This window comes from Callospermophilus lateralis, chromosome 3 (genome assembly GCF_048772815.1).
Source record: "Callospermophilus lateralis isolate mCalLat2 chromosome 3, mCalLat2.hap1, whole genome shotgun sequence".
Classification (NCBI taxonomy): Eukaryota; Metazoa; Chordata; class Mammalia; order Rodentia; family Sciuridae; genus Callospermophilus; species Callospermophilus lateralis.
The window spans coordinates 174181805-174202262 of NC_135307.1; the positions used below are offsets into that span (position 1 = coordinate 174181805).

General features: G+C 44.5%; 1 protein-coding gene across 1 annotated transcript in view; it reads left to right on the top strand.

Moving 5' to 3' along the window:
• The window catches only part of Kif3b (kinesin family member 3B), a 41771-nt gene extending 24032 nt beyond the window's left edge, over positions 1-17739 (top strand). Inside the window, exons 2-9 of the mRNA XM_076851683.1 lie at positions 472-1939; positions 6830-6931; positions 7118-7240; positions 7345-7463; positions 9658-9771; positions 10414-10519; positions 13156-13334; positions 14343-17739. Coding sequence (XP_076707798.1) covers positions 536-1939; positions 6830-6931; positions 7118-7240; positions 7345-7463; positions 9658-9771; positions 10414-10519; positions 13156-13334; positions 14343-14442 — 2247 coding nt within the window. The 5' untranslated portion in view covers positions 472-535 and the 3' untranslated portion in view covers positions 14443-17739. The remainder of the gene's footprint in view (positions 1-471; positions 1940-6829; positions 6932-7117; positions 7241-7344; positions 7464-9657; positions 9772-10413; positions 10520-13155; positions 13335-14342) is intronic.
• Positions 17740-20458: the final 2719 nt, after the last annotated feature.

Consider the following 20458-nt stretch of genomic DNA (forward strand, 5'->3'; position numbering starts at 1 on the left):
GAAATAAATAAAATAAAGGTATTCTGTCCATCTACAACTAACTAAAAATATTTTTTAAAAAGATGCCATGACAGATATCCTAGTATATGTTCTCTGTACAAGACATATATCTGAAAGATAAGTTCTCAGAAATATAACTGCTAGGTCAAAGGTTTGTGCATTTTAAATTTTGATAGTTTTAAATTGCTTTCCTTAGAGGTTTAGTAGTTCGGCAGGGTATAAGATCATCCAGGCTTTTAAAAGATTTCCAGCTGCCTTGACCTGCAGTTAAGATTAAGTGTAGATTCAGGGGAGGGCACACTAGTTAACAGGATTGTCTTTCACTTCTGAAGCTGGTTAAGAGCCCATGAGGAAGTGCCCGTGTGGTGAGTTACTGCACACAGCCATCAGGTGGCAAAGTGGAGATGGCTTGTATGTGTCAGCCTCTGATGGCAGCTGTACTGTACTCACTTACTTTTGCTTTTTTCCTAGGACCTTAGCATCCTGAGACATTTTGGATTTACAGCCCTCAAGACTGACACAGTCAGAGCTCATCATGTCAAAGTTAAAAAGCTCAGAGTCAGTCCGGGTGGTGGTTCGCTGTCGGCCCATGAATGGCAAGGAAAAGGCCGCTTCCTACGACAAGGTGGTGGACGTGGATGTGAAGCTGGGTCAGGTGTCTGTGAAGAACCCCAAAGGCACAACCCATGAAATGCCCAAGACCTTCACCTTTGATGCAGTCTATGACTGGAACGCCAAGCAGTTTGAACTCTATGATGAGACATTCCGACCTCTCGTGGACTCTGTTCTGCAAGGTTTCAATGGGACAATTTTTGCCTATGGACAAACTGGGACTGGGAAAACCTACACTATGGAAGGAGTCCGAGGTGACCCTGAAAAACGAGGTGTCATTCCCAACTCATTTGACCACATCTTCACCCACATCTCTCGCTCGCAGAATCAGCAGTACCTCGTCAGGGCTTCCTACTTAGAGATCTACCAGGAGGAGATCCGAGACCTGCTCTCAAAAGACCAGACCAAACGGCTCGAGCTCAAAGAGAGGCCTGACACGGGAGTGTATGTGAAGGACTTGTCTTCCTTTGTCACCAAGAGTGTAAAGGAGATAGAGCACGTGATGAACGTGGGGAACCAGAACCGCTCCGTCGGGGCCACCAACATGAACGAGCACAGCTCGCGTTCCCATGCCATCTTTGTCATCACCATCGAGTGCAGCGAGGTGGGCCTTGATGGTGAGAACCACATCCGGGTGGGGAAGCTGAACCTGGTGGATCTTGCTGGCAGTGAACGGCAAGCCAAGACCGGGGCACAAGGGGAGAGACTGAAGGAGGCAACGAAGATCAACCTCTCCCTGTCAGCCCTGGGTAACGTCATCTCTGCCCTGGTGGACGGGAAAAGCACTCACATTCCCTATCGAGACTCAAAGCTTACCAGACTCCTCCAAGATTCCCTGGGTGGCAACGCCAAGACTGTGATGGTAGCCAACGTGGGACCTGCCTCGTACAATGTGGAAGAGACTCTGACCACCTTGAGATATGCCAACCGTGCCAAAAACATTAAGAATAAGCCAAGGGTCAATGAGGACCCAAAGGATGCCCTCCTTCGAGAATTTCAGGAAGAAATTGCTCGGCTCAAGGCCCAGCTGGAAAAGCGCTCCATTGGCAGGAGGAAGCGGCGAGAGAAGCGGAGGGAAGGTGGTGGCAGTGGTGGGGGTGGGGAAGAGGAGGAGGAGGAGGGAGAAGAGGGTGAGGAGGAAGGGGATGATAAGGATGATTACTGGAGGGAACAGCAAGAAAAACTGGAGATTGAGAAGCGGGCCATTGTGGAAGACCACAGCTTGGTTGCAGAGGAGAAGATGAGACTGCTAAAGGAGAAGGAGAAAAAGATGGAGGACCTGCGGCGGGAAAAGGATGCTGCTGAGATGCTGGGCGCCAAAATCAAGGTATCATGCCCTTCTTTCGGCCCTTTCCCCCATCAATGCCTTTTCTTTTATCACAAAAATGATATAAGGGCTGACCATGGTGGTGCCTGCCTGTAATCCTAGCTACTGGGGAGGCTAAGGCAGGAGGACCCAAGTTTGAGGCCATCCTGGACAAAATAGCAAGACCCTATGTTGAAATACAAAGGGCTGGGGGAGTAGCTCAGTGGTAGAGCACTTGCCCAGCATGCATGACACCCTGGGTTCCATCCCTCATACCACAAAAACAAAAAACTCAAGATGATGTATTTTTTGGTTTTTCCATTTCCAATAGCTCCATGATATCTGGTGCTCAATAAATATTTGTTGAATCAATATGAACAGAAAATTTTTAAAATTAAAAATTGGATCCATAATAATAATTATCACATATATGTACAGTATAAAGGACGGCAATAAAACTGTTAGCCGTGTACCCCCCAGGCCCAGTATAAGAATTAGAACAGCAGCTGCCAGATGTGGTGGTGTAGGCCTGTAATCCTAGCAGTTTGGGAGGCTGAGAGAGAAGGATCACAAGTTCAAAGCCAGCCTCAACTTAGCAAGGCCCTAAGCAACTGTCTCTAAATAAAACACAAATAAGGGCTGGGGATGTGGCTCAGTGGTTAAATACCCCCCCCCTAAATATAATACAGGTCAGTTTCATGTGATTTCTTTTGTATAAGTGAGCTGCCTGCAGTTTATTTTTATTTGCCCAGCGTTCTGTTCATGACATGAGTCTGTACTGATGCCTGTAACTGTGATTCATTCATTATTACTGTTCGGAGTATTCTGTGGCATTCCATTCTCCTAACGGTGTGGGTTGTTTCCATTTTCTGCTATGACCAACCACTTATTCTTGGCTCCAGGAGGACGTGTATGTGCAAGTTTCTTGTCTGGCACTTTTAGATCTTAGAGTACGTGCTGCTCCTACTTCACAGGATGAGAACAAGTGGTTTTCTAAAGTGACTGTGCAAGCTCTAGTTGCTCCCCTTCCTTGCCGACCCTTGTGATGATCAGACTCACACTTGTGTGCCTAGTGGGAATACAGGGGTATCTCACTGTACGTTTTAGGCTTCAGGACCCTGGTTCTAAAGACACAGAACACAATCCATCCTTGCTAGGATTTCCTCTTGCTGGTCCTTTGTAGTCATCCCCTTTTCTAACCTGATCTAATCATCAGTATACTTCCTGATGTCGACCTCGACTTCCCTAGGTGGCTGAGCAGTATTCTAGAGTGTGGAGGCTTCTGACATTCTGTGTCTTCTTTCTGGAGGGAGGATGCTGTTCCCTTAGGTGCCTGGCCTCTGGGCCGCCACTTGGCTATAGTGGCAAGGAGAGTACAAAAGTAGCCCTAGAGGTCCAAGATGGCCACTGGCTGACCCCAAGCCAGGATTCTCTTGAAGGGTGGGGTTCTTTCTTATTGAATTTATGCAGACTTTGGTTACAGCCTAGAAGGAAATATGTTCAAATTATCAGTATAAAAATGGTAAGTTTTCTCTCTCTCTCTTTTTTTTTTTTGCTTCATGAGCATATATTATTAGGAAGATAATCAACCATTACAGATGCACTCATAAATAGGAAACATTCTCTACAGCTAGAAGTAGTGCAGTAGAAGTAGATCTTACATTTTCATTAGACAGCCTTGGCTGGAATCCCAACTTTGCCCTCAGAGCTTTGGGTTCTAAGGCAGTTTGCCTATTTTTTTTCCCCATTTTTTAAAAATTTGTTTTAATTAGTTACACATGACAGTACAATGATCTTGACATATCATACATTTGAATCAGATGGGGTATAAGTTCTCCTTTTTCTGAGTGTACAGAATCACATTGGTCATGCAGTCATGTGTATACCCACAGCAATCATAATGTCTATTTTATTCTGCTGTCCTTCCATTCCCCACTTCCCCTCCCCTCCCATCACTTCTCTCTACCCAATCTAATGTGACACACTTCTTTTTTTTCTTTTCCCCTCACATCTTCATACCTGTATTCTGTATAACGAAGGGGGTCTCCTTCCCTCTTCCATGCAATTCCCCTTCTCCCTCCCTTTCCCTCCCACCTTTCTTCCCTATCTAGAGGTAATTTTCTTCTCATGCTCTTCCTCCCTATCCCGTTTTGAGTCACCCCCTTATATCAGAGAAGACATTCGGCATTTGTTTTTTTGGGATTGGCTAACTTCACTTAGCATAATATGCTCTAGTGCCATCCATTTCCCTGCAGATGCCATGATCTTGTTATTTTTTAGTGCTGAGTAATATTCTATTGTGTATAAATGCCACATTTTTTAATCCAGTCATCCATTGAAGGGCATCTAGGTTGGCTCCACAGTCTAGCTATTGTGAATTGTGCTGCTATAAACATTGATGTGGCTGTGTCCCTGTAGTGAGTATAGTCCGAGAAGAGGAATAGCTGGATCAAATGGTGGTTCCATTCCCAGTTTTCTAAGGAAGCTCCATACTGCTTTCCAAATTAGTTTTCTCTTTCTTGCCTCTCCTCCCCATGGTCTTCAAAGCCGTGCTGTTTATCTGTGGCTTCAGAGGAGCCTTTTCACAGAGCTGGCCACTATTTTACTGTAGAGGCAGAGACCTTAAAACCCTGAAAGCCCCTTCCAGGATTTTTCAGACCCCATGTGAAAACAGTCATACACCACCCAATTAGGAGGTAAATTTGTTTCAGGGAGGGGCTTACTGTGGGATTCCTTCATGTCAGATGTCACATCTCCCCTCCTCACTTGCTCTGGGAGTGTGACTGGGTGTGCCCACATTGATTTGCACACTGCTCTTCAGAATAACAGGCAGCATCAGGTCTGTTACTCGAGGCCAGGAACAGCTACACTCTAAACTACCTGGGGTGTTAGGGGAGCTCTCAGAGACCAAGTCTGGCTAGATTCAGCATTACCTCAAGGTCACTGCATTTCTTAGACATTTTATGTATGGAAGAATGATATGTCTTTCTCAGTCCCCGGATGCTGAAAACCATGGATATTTATATATTTAATTTTAGAGCTGAAGTGTGTGCATGTGGGGGTGGGGTGGTAATAATCTAGTCCAGACTCTTGGTTTTGAGAGAAGAGGAAATGGTCTCAAGGGACATAGTGAAAGATGGCGACAGGGCTACACTTAACATTTCTCAGAGGCCAGGTTGTAGCCTGGTGTAGTGGTACATGCCCACAGTCCCAGCTACTTGGGAGGCTAAGGCAGGTGGATCACAAGGCCAGCTGGGGCAACTTAGTGAGACCCTGTCTTAAAATAAAAGAATTAAATTAAAAAGGGTTGGGGAAGTAGCTCAGTGTGGAGCACCTCTGGGTTCAATCCCCCATACCACACACGCAGAAAAAAACAGTCACACAAACAGAAACCCAGGTGGCAGTGTGTTGACATCCATGCTTTACAGGTGCAAATCACTCTCACGGCCTCAGCCCCCTTCTAAATACTGACACCTCCCAAGGTGGATGTACAGTCCAGGACTGTCTCCTAAGGTCCAGGCCTGGTGGCCTTCTGCCTCCCAGACATCTCTACCGAGCTGCCCTTGACCACCCAGAGCCAGCTCCTGCCTTCTTACCCCAGTGAAGCTGGCCCCTGGCAGTTTCCTTGCAGCTGTCCCTCTTTCTCTGTCTATGGCCTTGTCGGTCCCACAGCCTGTGACTCCTGCCTCACTGGGTCTCTTAGACCAGCCGCTTTGCTGCATCCCACCCCTGCCGCCCACTCTGCACCCTGCAGCACCTTCCATCTGCTCTCCCCATCCAGCCTGCCCCTTCCCACTCATCCTTTTTATTGCAGGGAGTCATTTTTCTAAAACACAAATCTGATTGTGCGCCCTCATGCTCAAAGAACTCAGCAGCGGTTCCCTGACTATATTTAATCCTCAGGATTAAATACAGTCTCCTTGACAGAGCTTTGAGCAGACCCCCTGCGTGCTTTGCTAACTCTAAGCATCACTGCTCCCTGCCCTGCCCTTTCCTATCGCAGTCTCTCCACTTTTTTTCCCTTCTAGTTTTTACTTCAGCTTTCTGCATAGATGTCCCTTCAGACAGGAAGCTTTCCCCAACTTCTTCCAAAAGTCTGAATTCTCACCTGGGTGTGGTGGTACACACCTGTAATCCCAGTGACTCAGGAGGCTGAGACGGGAGGATCCAGAGTTCAAAGCCAGCCTCAGCAATGTAATGAGACCTTATCTCAAAATAAAAAAGAAAAAGGTCTGGGGATGTGGCTCAGTGGTTAAGCACCCCTGGATTCAATTTCTAGTACCAAAATAAATGAATAAATATTTTTTAAAAGTCTGAATTCTCAGGGCTGGTGATGTTAGCTCAGTTGATAGAGTGCTTGCCTTGCATGCAGAAGGCTCTGGGTTCAGTCCCCAGCATCAATCAATCAATCAATAAATAAACAAACAAACAAATAAATAAATAAATAAATAAAAAGTCTGAATTCTCTCTCTTCACTGTTTTTTCTTCTGTGAATTACTCTGCATGTTCCTTGTGATAGTGTCCCCCACCATCTGGTTAAAGCTGGCTTATTTGTCTGTATCCCTCAGTGACCGAATCTTGTGGTTCTCACTGACACTTGCATCCCCAGTACCTGGCACATAGGACACACTTAGCATGTTCTCAGTGGGGTTGATGCTTTGTCTCCACAAGCCAAAAAAGGATATTGTTAAAGAAAGCAGAGGTTCTTGTATGTAGGAGAAGCTGCACCTTCAATGTGACCAGGTGAAGTCCCAGCCCCCTCAGGAAGGGGACTGAGCACAATCTTTTTCTGCCTAGATTTTGTCCCCTTTGGCTCAGTTGTGAGCTCTTTATCTTTCTCAGGCTTCTCTTGAGGCGTTGTGCTCTGGGGAGACCATTCACAGCATGGATTCTACTTTGTTTCTCACTCAGGCCATGGAAAGTAAACTACTTGTTGGAGGAAAAAATATAGTAGATCATACAAATGAACAGCAGAAAATACTGGAACAGAAACGGCAAGAAATTGCAGAGCAGGTAACCTGGCATTCTTTCTTGGGGAGAGTAGGGTGGGCTAAGGTGCATTTGTGTCACTGAACACATACCTCTGGTATGAGTTGTGTCAGCTTCATGCTAACTGGAGACTGATTGGGAGCAGCCAGCCCCATGTTCTCCTACAGATAGTCTCTAGGGCAAGCTGATGGATTCTGTAATATTGCTCAGAAACGTCGAGAAAGAGAAATCCAGCAACAGATGGAAAGTCGAGATGAGGAGACCTTGGAACTTAAAGAGACGTACAGCTCACTGCAGCAAGAGGTGGACATCAAGACCAAAAAACTCAAAAAGGTAGGGAAGGAACAAGGCCAAATCAAGACACCTTGAGACCTAGGGTAAGGGGGACCTGGTTCATTGATTGGGCCCTCCTCACCTGCCTCTTCCCCTGGTTCCAGCTCTTCTCCAAGCTTCAAGCAGTGAAGGCTGAGATCCACGACCTCCAAGAAGAGCACATCAAGGAGCGCCAGGAGCTGGAGCAGACGCAGAACGAGCTCACCCGGGAGCTGAAGCTCAAGTAAGTGCAGGATGTTCCATGGTACCCTGCCCTTGCTGGCCAGTGGCATTGTCTGTCAAGTAGGAAACATCTTTGAGGACAGGTCCTTGCCCACTTCTCACCAGCTCATCTCCTGCCACCTTCCTCTCTTCTGCTTATTCCTGAGAAAGTCCCTGTCCATCTCTGGGTCCATGTTCTTTTCCGTCCTACTTTATTTATTTATTTTTGGTACTTGAGATTTAACTGAGGGGCACTTAACCACTAAGCCACATCCCTAGCCCTTTTTATTTTTTGAGACAGGGTATCACTAAGTTGCCGAGGCTGGCCATGAACTTGTGATCCTCCTGCCTCAGCTTCCCAAGTTGCCGGAATTATAGGTGTGCACCACCACACCCCACTTGTTTCTTTGATGTATTTCCTAAGCATTTGTCAGGCAGAAACTCTTCTCAGGAATGATTTTCCTCCTCTTGTGTTAAGGGACTGAAATCTCTTCAGTCTTCTCTTTACCCTGGTCATTTAAAATAGGCACTTTTCTTCTCATCCTCTTCCTCCCTATCCTTTGAGTCACCTCCCTTATATCAGAGAAGACATTCGGCCTTTGTTTTTTAGGGATTGGCTAACTTCACTTAGCCTAATCTGCTCTAATGCCATCCATTTCCCTGCAAATGCCATGATCTTGTTATTTTTTATTGCTGAGTAATATTCCATTGTGTAAAATGCCACATTTTTCTTTTAACCATTCAACCATTGAAGGGCATCTACGTTGGTTCTGCAGTCTAGCTATTGTGAATCGTGCTGCTATAAACATTGATGTGGCTGTATCCCTGTAGTATGCTCTTTTTAAGTCTTTTGGGTATAGTCCAAGAAGGGGAATAGCTGGGTCAAATGGTGGTTCCATTCCCAGCTTTCCAAGGAATCTCCATACTGCTTTCCAAATTGGCTGCACCAATTTGCAGTCCCACCAGCAATGTATGAGTGTACCTTTTTCCGCGCATCCTCACCAGCACTTGTTGTTTGACTTCATAATGGCTGCCATTCTGGGAAGATAGGTAGGAGGGAAAGGGAGGGAGAAGGGGAATTGCACAGAAGATGGAAAGAGACCCTCATAGTTATACAGATTACATGTATGATGATGTGAGGGGGGGAAAAAAGAAGTGTGTCACATTAGATTGGGTAGAGAGAAGGGAGGGGAGGGGAGGGGAGGGGAAGGGGGGATAGGAAGGGCAGCAGAATGAAATAGACACTAGTATTGCTGTATGTATATACGTGACTGCATGACCAATGTGATTCTGCAACCTGTACACTCAGAAAAATGAGAAATTATACCCATTTGATTCAAATGTATGATGTGTCAGGATCATGTACTGTCATGTGTAACTAATTAAAACAAATTAAAAAAAAGGAAAAAAATAGGCACTTTTCTAGTTTGGGCAACAAATTGTGGGACTGAACGAAGGCCATTTAATTTCTAATCTATGTTCAGCAATGACTTTGCTTAGCAGCCTCAGGGGCCCTCTTTTGGTGTGTGCACATGTGGTGGTAGGGATTGGACCCAGGGTCTTGCGATGCAAGGCAGGATTCTAGCACTCATATCCTCAGCTCTATTGGTTTTATTTTGCTAATTTATGCAGGCCGGCCTCAAATTTATAGTTGTCCTGCCTCTGCCTTCTGAGTAGTTGGGATTATGGGCAAGTACTACTACTCCCTGCCTCTAGTGGCCCTCTTAAAATTATTTTCAGTAGCAAATGTTCACCCCAGGATAGCCCAGAATAGCCCAGGTGTCACCTCCCTCTTCAGTCTGTTCACATCCTCATGCTGTTCCTCCTCGGGCAGAAGGGACAGACCACTCTTAGCAACTGTCAAACCTGAGTGCAAGGCTAGGACCAGGTGTCATTCATGGCTGTGTCTCAGCTCCATGTACAATGTTAGTCTCATAGTACCTGCTAAGTAACTGTTTGCTGAGTGACTTGACTCGGTTATCTAATTACTCAGTGGCACCAGATGCCAGTATTCTGAGTGTGTGTGTACGTGTGTTTGTGTGCATACACATGTTTGCATATGTGTTTGAATGCAGGGTCTCTTTATGTTGCCCAGGCTGGGATCCTGGGCTCAAGTGATCCTCCTGCCACGTCCTTCCAAGTAGCTGGGACTACAGACAAGTGCCACCACACTTGCTCTGTTCTTCATCTGTGTTTATCTATGTGTGTTCTCACAGGCATCTTATTATAGAAAACTTTATCCCTCTGGAGGAAAAAAGTAAAATTATGAATAGATCCTTCTTTGATGAAGAGGAAGATCATTGGAAGTTACACCCTATAACCAGACTTGAGTAAGTCACTCTTGATGTTAAGTAGACCTACAAGTGGGGAGGAAACAGAATGTTGATAAACTGCACTGGGCCAAAGGGATGTAGGGAGAACACAGTTTGATTTATTTAAACTCAGAATCAATTATACTTCTGACTTCGCGGCTGCCATTGATCCATTAGGTAAAGGTTGGGTGATATTAGCATGGTATTACGAATTGGAGGACTAACACCTTTCCCAGGTTCCTGAATTTCCATTTCCCCTGTCAAGTGAGGTATGCTCGGCCACATGATCAGCAGTACAGAGATGTTACCTTGTGTGTCAGTCTGAGCCTGGTTCTATGAGGGAAGTGGGAGAGATCCCCCCAGGATGCAGGGGTCAGGAGTGCAGACGGCTGTGCTTTGTGTCTGCTGTTTAAGAACTGGATGATGCTGACTAGCATCCCTCCCAGCTTAAAAGATGCCTGATGTGCACATCTGGAGCACACAGCAATTCAAGCAGAAAACAGAAGCAGCTGCTGCCCACTGTAGTTAGCCTGCAGTCCTGGGAATTACCACTTCAGGTTCTGTCCAGTTCAGGCTTCTGAGTGCTTGTTCCACAGGACCAAACGCTGGGCTCTGGGTCACAATTCAGCCAGGGCCTTAACCACTGCAGTGCCTTTGCAGGAATCAGCAGATGATGAAGCGGCCAGTCTCCGCGGTGGGATACAAGAGACCATTGAGCCAACACGCAAGAATGTCCATGATGATTCGTCCAGAGGCCCGATACAGGGTGAGAAGATTGTTCTTGGGTTTTTCTCCTCCGTTTTAGAGTAATTTAGGTTTGAGTAAACCCTCAGGCACCATTCAGCAAAGTCACAGAGTTTGTATCTTGACTTGCCAGAGATATTGAGGACATTTATAATAATTATAACAAGTAACCTGTGAATATAATAACAAATGAATAATGAATAATAAATGGAAAGGTACAGTGAGGCTTAGAAAATCAGGGTAGGTAAGAGGGGTGTATAAACATCCTGTCCATAGTGGCCAGTAAACATTAGCAGGAAGCTTCAGAATGAGTCTGTGGGAACATTGGAAAGAATACAGATGTCTCGTGACAGGACATGGGTCTGTGCTGAAGAACTTCTAATACTTTTTTTTATCATGTGTGTCAGTCATGAAGTTGGTTAAAATGACATAAATGAGGACTGTTTTATATTTTACAATTAAAATGCACATAGATTTGGTGTTTATTATACTTGCTGTTGCTGGGTCATCTCTGTCTTCTGTATGAGTTCTCCCATCCACTCTGTGCAGTCAGTCTGTTGCTCAACTTCAGGTAGTTGGTAATGGACAGAATGGGAGACAAAATATATTGTTTTGTTATGAAACAATTTATACTGAAAGTGTATATATGAATCAAAAGTTTATATAATATACATGAAAAAGTAAACCGGTTATCTCTAGTTAGTGGAAGTGTGTCTAATTTAAATTTTCTTCATTTTGCTTATCTGTATTTTGTAACTATCAATAGGAAAATTCTATTATTTTTTTTTCTCTATTATTTTTTATAATGAAAGATTTTAATTTAAAATTGTAAAAATGTTTTTGCATTTCCCTTGGATCCAGAGCAAATATCTCTTGTCAGAGATATTGGGATTTAGTTGACTCCTCTGATGCTATATTTCTTGGCACTGAGTTACTCACAAAAGCAAAAATATTTATTAGTCACTCCACCCCCCCATACTGGAAATTGCAACCAGGGATGCTCCACCATTGAGCTACACTCTAAGCCCTTTTTAAATTTTTTTACTTTGAGAAGGGGTTTCACTAAGTTGCTAAGGCTGGCCTTGAACTTGTGATCATCCTGCCTTCTGAGTACTGGGATTATAGGAGTGCATCACAGAGCCCGGCTAAGTGGAGTTTTATACAGTAGAAGATAAATAGGGTGTCAGAATCCTCAGGAGCATTTTCTAGAAGTTCCTGATGATGCATATCTTCCTAGGTTTTTCATATTTTAAGCCAAGTATATGATATTAAAATTCACAAATCGGCTGGGCACAGTGGCACAAAGTGTAATCCCAGCAGCTCGGGAGGCTGAGGCAGGAGGATCTCACATTCAAAGCCAGTCTTAGCAATTTAGCGAAACCCTGTCTCAGAATAAAAAAAATAAAAAGGACTGGAGATGGCTCAGTGGTTAAATGAACCTGGGTTCAATCCCTGGCATACCCCCTAAAAAAATCCACAAATCAAATATATGAGATTCCAGGGGGCCACCCTGGCCCAAAGGTAGAATTTAAAGCAGTGACTCTCGGATGTTTTCAGCATAAAATAAACAGAGATTTTATGCACTACTAAATATCTAAAACCAGTGAATGGAGCCACTCCCTGTTCTCACCTTCTCCCTTCAGTGGCCCTTCCTGCCCTCTCTGGAGCCCTGGGATGGACTCCATCAACTGGGAGGAGTCAAAGAAAAAGATGGAATGTGTGATCATGGGTGCTTCTCCTCCTTAAATTCGTCTCAGGAGGTAGGAAAGGCTCGCCACCAGATATCAAGTAGTCAATCTACAAGGCCAGTTATGAAGCAGGATTTTGTTAAATTGCTGAGGCTGACCTCAAACTTAAGATCTTCTAGCCTCAGCCTCCTAAGTCTCTGGGATTACAGGCATGTGCCAATGCACCTGACTCCCCAACAGTTTTTTTTTTTAAATGTAGTCACAAGCATCTTGGTGCAGTAGTGCATATCAATAATTCCAGTGACTTGGGAGGCTGAGGCAGGAGGATTGCAAGTTCAGATCAGCCTTGGCAATTTAGTGAGATCTTCAGCAATTTATCAAGACCCTGTCTCAAAATTTAAAAAATTATAATAATAAAAGGACTGGAGATGTAACTCAGTGGTAAAACACCCCTGGATCAATCCCCAGTACCTGCCCGCCCCCAATAAAAACCACATGAGGTTACAAGTACGTACACTGTCATGAACACCCTCCTCACCCACACTATGACTCTCTGATGACAACTATTTTATTCTTTACTTCTTTTTATATTTTCAAATTATACGTAATAAATAGGTTTTAGTGATTTTTCTGATTATTTCCCTTAGGGTATCATTTGCAATCCTTTTTAAGTATTTTTTTAGTTATACATGGCACAATATCTTTATTTTGTTTGTTTATTTTTGTGTGGTGCTGAGAATAGAACGCAGTGCCTTGCATATGCGAAGCAAGCACTCTGTCACTGAGCCACAAACCTAGTCCTCATTTGCAACCCTACCAGGAAAAAAGTTATAAAACTATATAACTATTCTAGCTAGACCCTTAGTAGGCTCTGAATGACAAGCAGTTTACAGGTGTGGTCTAGGTTGCTTGACTCTCTGTGTCTGATTGGAGACCAACCTACCTGGTAATGGCTGTGCTTCTTCTGCAGGCAGAAAATATTGTGCTCTTAGAGCTGGACATGCCCAGCCGGACCACCAGAGACTATGAGGGTCCAGCCATTGCCCCCAAGGTCCAGGCTGCACTGGATGCAGCTCTGCAGGATGAAGATGAGATACAGGTGGATGCATCATCCTTTGAAAGCACTGCAAATAAGAAATCCAAGGCCAGGTGAGTGGCTTTTAGTGACCTGTGTTTGAAACAAGGACATTTGATCAAGGACAAACCAAGTAGAGGGCAGTGAGAGTACTTGTTTATCATGGAGGGCTTTATAGAACACACTAGAAATTATTGCCATATTGCTTCTGTTTGTTTATTCCACAAATATTTACAGTTGAGACACTATGCCAGGTGAACTGGATACCAGAATACCTAATCACCTAGTCCCTGCCTGTGAAGGAGCACATGCTCTGGTGAAGTGAGGTCCGTTCTTTAGTTCCTACCAAGTGCCAGGTAGTTCTTTACAAAGATTCTCTTGATTTCCTTTAAAAAAAAAAAAAAAAAGTATATATATATATATATATATATATATATATATATATATATATATATATATATATGACCTTTAGTCCCATTTTACTGAGAAAATTGAGACCTAGAATTTTTGAGAAAGTAACCAGGTCCAAGGAAACCCAGCAAGTAAGTGGCAGAGCCTGAGTTCAAATCTGTGAGTCCCTTACTTCACAGCTCAGACTCTGACCCTGTATGCAGGCTATGTGTGACATAAGAATCCTATTTTAATAAATTCCACATTAGAAATTTAAGGAAAACAACTAGGTGGAAAACCAAAAGTGGAAGGAATTCTACCTGCCAAGTTAATTTTTTCTTGAGACAGGGTCTTGCTATGTTGCCCTGGCTAGTCATAAATCCCGGACTCCAGTGATCCTCTTGTCAGCCTCCTGAGTATCTGTGGCTATAGGTGCATGCCACCATGCCCAGCTTAATACCTTTTTACCAACTGGGAGAGGATGGTCAACCTTTTATTTTAACAGAAGACTTGCCAAGCGTCAGCATCCCTTCCCTCAGGTTTCACACCTCTGTTGGCAGGCCATGCTGATTGTGCACAGAGGGTGGTTTTCGTAGAAAGTATCCTGACTTCAGACCACTGAGGGGAAGCCACCTTGAAATGTGTGTGGCACTTGGAGACATGTGATATAAACATATGCTTGGCTTTTACAGGCCCAAGAGTGGAAGGAAGTCGGGATCCTCCTCCTCCTCCTCCTCAGGAACCCCTGCATCTCAACTGTATCCACAGTCTCGGGGGCTGGTTCCCAAGTAAGGCCGGTGCCTCCTCTCCCAGGGCGTGACAGCAGCATTGCCTTCTGAGAAAAGAGACGAGCACAAAGCTGCAGAGAGGACTTGAGCCAAACTCAGAACTGTTCCCCTGAGAAGAAGCGATGGCCTCTTTGCAGAGTAACCAACTTAATCTGGTCGAATGTGCTAGTCCTAATCTGGCACTCAGCTTCTCTGGGAAACATTCTTTAATTAGCATCTCAGAAATGCATGGGTAAGGTAAAGTGCGATAGTCGAAGTGGACAGCAAGAGAATGACCATGACCTTGCTTCACTTCTCCCTCTCCTCCTTCTTCCCTGCCCTCTCTCCCTCTCCCCTCTCCTTTTTGAGCCTGTTCTTCACATTGGGTTCCCTTCTTCTTGAACAATAGGGCAGAGTCAGGAGTCCCCTTAGCAGGACCATGTCTTTGGAGCTTTAGGATAAAATAACAACAAGGTTGAAAAGTGAAAGTCCTAAAACTTGAGTAGGTGCCTGTTCTTATAGGGAAAAAACCAAGAAATCTCATTTGAACCCAAGCCCCAGGAGGTGCGATCAGTAATCTTGCTTCCATGCCCCTCAGTAAGAAGTAGACCTGCCTTTGGGGTCTGCTGAATGAGGACGTCTCTTCCAGTGTCTGCTCCTGAAGGATTCAATGTCAGAAGCAATAGAAATAACATTTCCTTTGCCTCCTTGGAGAGTTTAGGGAAACAGCTTCTTTAGAACCTCAAAACCATGATGATCTGGTCAAAGACCTAGATCTGTAAGCTGATGCCACGTCCTTCCACCTTGTCACATTACTCTTCACTTGTCCCCATCTTTCCCGTGCATGCATCCTCTGAGTGTCCTTCTGTAGGGCCATCCTCCACCTCAGGAGCGTGTTCTGCCATGGGCCTGTTTTTGTGGGAGAGGCTCTGTCTTCTCTAATGGGACTAGCATTGAAGAAAGGTGGCACTTTTGGCACTTTAGTGGCACTTTTGAATTCCCCATTTTGTTCTATATTGGCCAAGAAAGCAGGAGAGTGAGTAGGCAGATGTAGAGATGGAGACATAAGACCCGGACAGTGGCGAGGGAAACAATACAGAGAGGCACAGGGTCCTGCCTGCCTTCAGCAGGGAGTGCACCCAATCCTGGCACTGCGGCTCCTCCTGGGCAGAGCTTAAGATGCTGGCAAGGAGCGGCTTGTGCTTGAACGGCTCAGAGGAGAGAGTTCAGAATTCCCGTTTACATAGACTGGTTTGGTTTGTAAGTTTTAGTTCTTCCTATTATTGAAGTTCAGAGTTTTGTTTTATGTTGGTCACTAGGTGAATGTTACTCATTTCCCCTCAAGAGCAGCTTGTGTGGGTGTGTGAGCGTGGCAGCCCCAATGAGTGTGTCTGTGTGTGTCTGAAGAGAGACAGAGACCAAGAACTTGCCCAGTTTTAGAAATACACTAATGTGCAGTTATTGCCTTTTGTCTGTGTTAAAGGCCCGTTGAATGATTAATCCAGGCTGAAAGCACTCCCACGTGGGTGTCTGAGTCCATGAGCCAAGCCTGAGGGGATAGTATGAGTCCCCAGGTCTGCCGCCCTGGCGCATCTTGCTGGCACGGTGCCTCAGGAATATGGCAACCGAGGTGGGCCTTGAGTTATGTTTTAACTCAGCTGCTCAGTTCCCAGGGCACATTTCTGGATCAGACCACATGGGGATTAGGAGGTACCAAGTGCAATGTCTTCACATTCTGCAAAATGGAGGTGTATTTTTTTGCAGCTTCTCTCCTTTTTAGTAACCATTCTTTCTGATCCCAGGGCCCTGTTCAGAAGTTCCCAGAACATAATGGGTCCTTCCCTTATTTTTCCTGCTTCTTTCTTATTTACTAAGATTTTCCTGGTTTGAATAAGAACCAGGTGATGAGGTGTGTGGCCCAAGATGGTTGTCTGCTGGCGATGCGTGTCTCTCTCTCACCACATTTCCTAAAAGCTATTCTGAATTCTGTAGGCTGAAAATTTATGTAAAAAATCTGAGAGTTGGTAACTGCAGATAACAGTGTACCTTAATACTGACATTCGAGGTAGTGGTCGTGACCAAGGGTGGTTAAGTGATACGTAGAACTTTTCCAAGAAGGCAGAAGAAAAAAGCCGAGTTGACAGGCGTGATTATTAAAACAAGCTCGCTTTGTGCTCAGGTCTGTGGAAACTAAGTGAAAGGACACTCACTTAGAGATGAAGCTGTCCCTTTCCAAGCAGTCTCTGGTGCTTTTCTTCTCTCAGAATGAAGAGAATAAACATTTGAATAAAAGCAGATGGCAAAATGACTTGCTGCCACCGGAATGCTGCTGCTTTGGGTTGTGAATTGAGCCCGACGTGTGGAGGACATACCAGGTCCACTAAGGGACCAGGTTTTCATGTCTGCACTTACGCTATTATGTTCCAGGACAGCACAGGGCCTTTGTACCAGCGGCAGCTAGTGAAGTCTGAAAGCAGCTCTTGAACAGGATCTAGGAAGACCATCTGGGAGGAGGAGTTTGAGACTGTGTATGCGACCCTCACCAGACCCCCTTTTGCTCTAATCAGCAGAGTGTATCTGACTTCATTATTTTTTAAAGTCACTTGTCTCCCAGACCCCTGGATTCAGAACCCAAGGCCACAAATCATAGGCATGAAGCACTTTCTTAAGACTCTGATGCAAGGTTGAATTGTTCCCGTCTAGGCCCGCATGCTGCTTGACCTGCTCCACCCACACCTCCACGACCAAGGGCGCCAGAGTGTTCTGCAGCTCAGGCACGGGCTGCTCTTTGCTTTTTCCGTCTGACTCTTGTAAGTCCTCCTTCACTGAATGTAGACTTGTTGCCAAGTTTCAGAGAAGTGTCGATTCCCTGTTAACGTAAGATATCAGTGCTGCCTCACATTTCCCACTTGAAGTCAAGGCTTACTGTGAACAACCTTGGATCATCTGAATATCATCAGCGGACAAAATTGGGGCTATTAAAGAACTCTAAAAGCCATACTGAACATGCTCAGAGGGAACTTGATGAGAATGGCGGGCCTGGCCGTTGTCTGTCGTGCAAGGCTTTGTCCTGTGTTGTTCAGAAATCAGGCACCTCTCTCCCTGCCCTTGTTTCTTAAATGAAATGCTTTTGGGGTTATTTATGAAAGCACTGATCCTGGGCAGGCAGCAGGCTTTATGGCTCTTTGGAGTTACTGTGGATCTTGACCTTCTCTTTGGCTACCTTTAGACAAAGAATATGCCAATACTTGGGGCTCTGAGTTTTACAGTTGATATTTATTTGTATCATCTCTTTGTCTAGGAATGTAAAAGTGATTCTAAACTAAGATGTGTAATAAAAATCAGATTTATTGTACCTACTAAAAGTTGTCCTCGTTAATTACCTAATGCTTTTGAAAATGACATTCCTGAGTTGACATACTGCCATTTTCTTTTAATTGTTTTAATTGTTCTAGTTAAAGGAGGGTAGGGGTGGAAAATGAAGACTGAGTTGCAATGCTAGCATTTTAAAATGTAGCAGAAAATGAAAGGGACATAACATGAAGAGGGACAGGGCTGGGGGGTGTGGCTCAGTGGTGCTCGCTCAGCACGCCTGCAGCCCTGGCTTCCTCCTCTGCACCCAGAAACAAACCACCCCCTCAGGTCTGGGCCACAGGGATGAAATTTGTTTTCACCTTGTGTTTTACTTTTTAAATTCCTTTAATTAATTGATTTATTGATTATTTATTTATTTATTGGTACTGGGGATTGAACTCAGGGAAACTTGACCACTGAGCCACATCCCCAGCCCTATTTTGTATTTTATTTAGAGACAGGGTCTCACTGGGTTACTTAGGTCCTCGCTAAGTTGCAGAGGCTGGTCTCAAACTTGTGATCCCCCTGCCTCAGCCTTCAGAGTCACCGGGATTATAGCCATGCACCACCATGCCTGGCTTCCATGTCTTTATCTTAACACAAAACTATTTCATGTTTTCCATCAGGAAAAAAAATTAAAAATTAACAGAAATGGGCCACATGTTGGTTTATGGTTTCTCATATTCTTCGGGTCTGGTCTGCTGGGGTGCACTCCAGGAGTAGTAAGGTTGGACTGAGTGGAAGCACCAATTCTGGAATTTGACTGCTGGCCTTGCCAGTGCTTGCTAGCTCTATGACTATAAGGAATTTTTTTTTTTTAAATATTTATTTATTTTTAGTTCTCGGCAGACACAACATCTTTGTTGGTATGTGGTGCTGAGGATCGAACCCGAGCCGCACGCATGCCAGGCGAGCACGCTACTGCTTGAGCCACATCCCCAGCCCCGACTATAAGGAATTTAATTTACCCCTCTCTGTCCTGGGGACCTTATCTGTCAAGTGGGGAGATAATTCCCACCTTACAAGGGCACTTCAAGGATTAACAGTACATCTAAAGCAACAAGCATGGTGTGCGCACTAGAGCAGGCATTGAATAGGGTGGTCAGTGTGGCGATAAGACCCTTTGTTGAGAAGATGCCATGAAGAATTTGTATCCCAAGAAACCAGAAGTCAGTACTGGGAATGTCATCTTTAGAAAACCCTAAAAAAAAAGCAGCTAACCAATTAACAAATGTTGAGTATGTACTGTGTGCCAAGCAGTTCTAGGCACTGGGTATACAGATGTATTAGCAACATGATTCCTGCCTGCACGGAGCTGCACTGTAAAGGGCAAGAATGGGGAGTAAATGTTGACTAAATGCACACACACATGTAAGTATGAATTGTAATAAATCTCATGAAGTAATATTATAGGATATAATAGTGGGGACCTAATTTATTTAATTAATTTATTTAGGGTACTGGGGATTTAACCTAGGTGTCATTTACCACTGAGCTATATCCATAGCTCTTTTTATTTTTTTATTTTGAGACAGGGTCTCATTAAGTTGCTTAGGGCCTTGCAAAGTTCCTGAGGCTGGCCTCAAATTTGTGATCCTCCCTGCCTCAGCCTCCCAAGCCACTGGGATTAAAGGCATGTGCTACTGCAGTGGATATGGACCTAATTTAGAGAGGGTAGGTATATAAAGGTAAGACTTTCTGAAGAAATGGTATTTATGGTGAGATCTAGAGGACTGCAGAGGGGGTAGCTGGGTGCTCTCAGAGGAGAGGAGGGAATGGAATTTGCAAAGAGATGGGGAACAGCATTTTTAAAGTCCTCATAGGGCATAGAAGAATTATTTCACAAAGTGTCTGCAATCTTTTTGTTTTAATTTTTTGACAATGCTGGGGATCAAACCCATGACCTCTTATGTACAAGGCAAACACTACAATAAACTGTATCTCCAGTCCCCTGCAGGCCTTTTTTACCCTCACTAGTGGGAAATTCCTGCCCAGAGAACAGCTGTAGAAAAAATTATAGTATAAGATTTTAAAAAAAATACCAATAAGAAATTTAAGGGCTGGGGAGATAGCTCAGTTGGTAGAGTGCTTGCCTAGCATGCACAAGGCCCTGGGTTCAATCCCCAGCACCACACACAAAAAAGAAAGAAATTTAAAGAACACAAAGAGGGCATTGGCCTTAGACAAACATTCTTATGTTTCTTCATAAGGTGTCCTTCAACCATGTGTAACATCCCTTTACCCTCCCTACTTCTGTTGAAAAAGAATTAAAAACGATAGCTTAAGCTGGGCACAGTGGTGCACGCCTGTAATTCCAGCATCTTGGGAGGCTGAGGCAGGAGGATCACAAATTCAAGGCCAGCCTTAGCAACTTAGTGAGGCCCTAAGCATCTTAGTGAGACCCTGTCTTAAAATACAACATAAAAAGGGCTGGGGATGTTGCTCAGTGGTAGAGCACTCCTGGGTTAAATCCCCAGTAACAACAACAACAGCTTGGCTTGGCCTAAGTCATTATAAGTTTAAAATAGCTTAGAATCCATTAGCCTGAAAGCAAGAGTTCAAAGGGTGATTTAAAGAATTATGTGTTCTTGAAAATGTCAGAATCTCAGGGTTAGGCCAGGGACTAATTCATCAGGGGAGATACAGGACAGGACATCCAGGCAACTTGTAAATTCCTGCCCACTCAA